The sequence below is a fragment of the Vicia villosa genome, unplaced genomic scaffold (assembly GCF_029867415.1).
Source record: "Vicia villosa cultivar HV-30 ecotype Madison, WI unplaced genomic scaffold, Vvil1.0 ctg.001057F_1_1, whole genome shotgun sequence".
Classification (NCBI taxonomy): Eukaryota; Viridiplantae; Streptophyta; class Magnoliopsida; order Fabales; family Fabaceae; genus Vicia; species Vicia villosa.
Window position 1 is genome coordinate 382,574 of NW_026705465.1, and position 2,467 is coordinate 385,040.

General features: G+C 29.3%; 1 protein-coding gene across 1 annotated transcript; it reads right to left on the reverse strand.

The window, feature by feature from the left end:
• Positions 1–553: 553 nt before the first annotated feature.
• LOC131632975 (transcription factor MYB30-like) lies at positions 554–2,251 on the reverse strand. Its single transcript, XM_058903683.1, has 3 exons — positions 2,083–2,251; positions 1,822–1,951; positions 554–1,061 (listed from the first exon to the last, which is right to left on the reverse strand). The coding sequence occupies exons 1-3, from the start codon at positions 2,213–2,215 to the stop codon at positions 683–685; spliced, it is 642 nt and encodes a 213-aa protein (XP_058759666.1). The 5' UTR covers positions 2,216–2,251; the 3' UTR covers positions 554–682.
• Between the last annotated feature and the right edge of the window lie 216 nt (positions 2,252–2,467).

A 2,467-nucleotide genomic window follows, 5' to 3' on the forward strand; every position in this document is an offset into this window, starting at 1 on the left:
TTAGAAATACGTATCTCTATCACTTTTGTTTAGCTAAGACAGGAAGACATAGGGAATATGTGGTAAATGAAGAGGCAAGGGTGAAATTTTCTTAGAGTTCTTGAAATTTGGAAAACCTTTAAATGTATCTAAGAGGACTAAAAATACTGCTGAAAACTTTGTGTTTGTGTTATTCATATATAGAGAGTTTAAGAGAATGAGAAATACTTTGTAGAAAATATGTTTTATTCTTGGGAACTTGGATTACTATTTTTTTAACTCATTTGTAATATTTTATAACAACTTTTGTAAGTAAAGTGAATCAAAGAATTGCTCTACCCACTAGAATAGATCAATTTGATCGGATGGCATAATTTAAGACAACAAATGAACAAACATACAAGTATGCATACACAAACAACTTTAAAATCAACAGCGAGTTTAATTACTAATGATTATAGAAATATCGGACAGATCCAAGTCAGAAGGTCTCTATGCAGTGAAAACACTAATTTTGACACACACAGAAAGAGATATAGATGACTAGCATCCATGTGGTGTTGTTCTTCCTCAACCTCGAATTCCTCATGCCTTAGGTCTTTTGATGGGGGAGAAGAAACAATATGCAATATATCCTGAATACTAGGGGACTAGAACTTATATATTGTGATAACCATGGTATTATACTAAAATATATATTACACTATATAAAATATGGATCCTCTAGCTCTACTCCACAATATGAAATGGGAAAGTAATCCTGATTGATTGTGTTATCATAAACAAAAGGTTCAGTCCAAAAATTGTTGGTGAATCCATCCCATGTTTCCCAAGAAGCAACATCATTTTCTATTCTATACAAGTCCATGTTTGATTCCACATGACTAGATGAAATTGAAGCGGAACTGGCTTTAGTAGCCGTGTAAGACATTGAATATGAACTTTCCAAACTTTTTGTCCTTTCAATCTCTTGAGTAATCTTGCTCTCATTGCTCCTTGAGAATTTCTTTAGGTGGCTGTGCCAGAAATTCTTTATCTCGTTGTCTGATCTTCCAGGTAAACTTTCAGCTATACGAGACCATCTGTAATAAATTTTTTTTAAGATTAAAATTTTAAATTGTAACCGGTTAATAATATCAATTTTATTTTATAAATTAGATGATGAGTTTTGATCCATCCTAATAAATTGATCAATTTACTCTAATTTTTAAACATATGATATCTGTTACAGTTTTCTTGTGTGTGTGATCTAGCGGTGAAAGTGTTCATCTCAAAGTCCCAAATTCAAAACTCGCTAGATTAAAATTGCTTATTGCTTATTAAAAAAAATTACAATTTTCTTCCCTTTCTAATATTTTTTATCATATTAGACGGTATTTACAATGTGAATTAAAATCAAATGGGACAATTTCGTTTATGTTTGTTCAATATTTTTTTTATCAAAAATCAAATATTTAGAATCCAAAACTAAAATTTTTATTTAACTAGATGAAATATCTCAATGATAACAAATATCAGTTGAGATATTTCACCCACCGTAATAAATAAAAAAAATTATTATCTTATGGGAAAATGACATTTATCAAAGTGATATCTTTAAAAATATAAATTTATAAACTATAAATTCAGTTAGATTTTTTACTCCACGGTTTTCTCATGCTTTGAATTTTTATATCTATTATGATATAAACAAAAACAGTGTCTAAATAACTGTTGCATCTAGACTCAATTGTAAGTTAGATGCATTAACTTTTTTTTAATGTAATTTTTTTTTATTTCAATTTAAAGCTTAGACTCGTTCAACAATTGACCAAGTTTAATATGAAGTAACAAAAATCATACCTATTCCCATGCTTTTTATGCAACTCCATGATCATTTGTTCCTCATTCTGTGTATAGCTCCCTCGTTTTAGATTTGGGCGCAGGTAATTCAGCCAACGCAACCGACAACTCTTTCCACATCTGGCTAAACCTGTTACAGACAAGAGAAATTAATTACAATAAATTAATTAAAAATCATGATTAATTAATATAAACGGATAATATTTTCTAATAAATATCCTCTATAGTTGACTAATACTAAATTAATTACAAAATTTATACCTGCAACTTTGGGAAGTTGACGCCAATTAGCATGACCATGTCTCTGAACGTGAGCAATAAGCATTTGATCCTCTTCTTCACTCCATGCACCTTTCTTTGTTCCATTTTCATCAAAATAAGGAGCTCTTACCATTTTTGTAGGACTTATTTATTTATTTTTTCAGACCAAATTTATATGAATGAGTTCAAACAAAAGAAAAAAGAGATCTCAGTATTTATAGTGTGATATGCTAGGATGCCAGTATATAATCATGACTTTACTTTATAAAGTATTTTATAAAGTAGTAAAATGCACCCACACTCATATTTTATAATATTTTTGGTACCTTATACAGTGATGATTTTTTGTTCTTTCACACATAAAGTAATAAAAATAAGTGCAGTG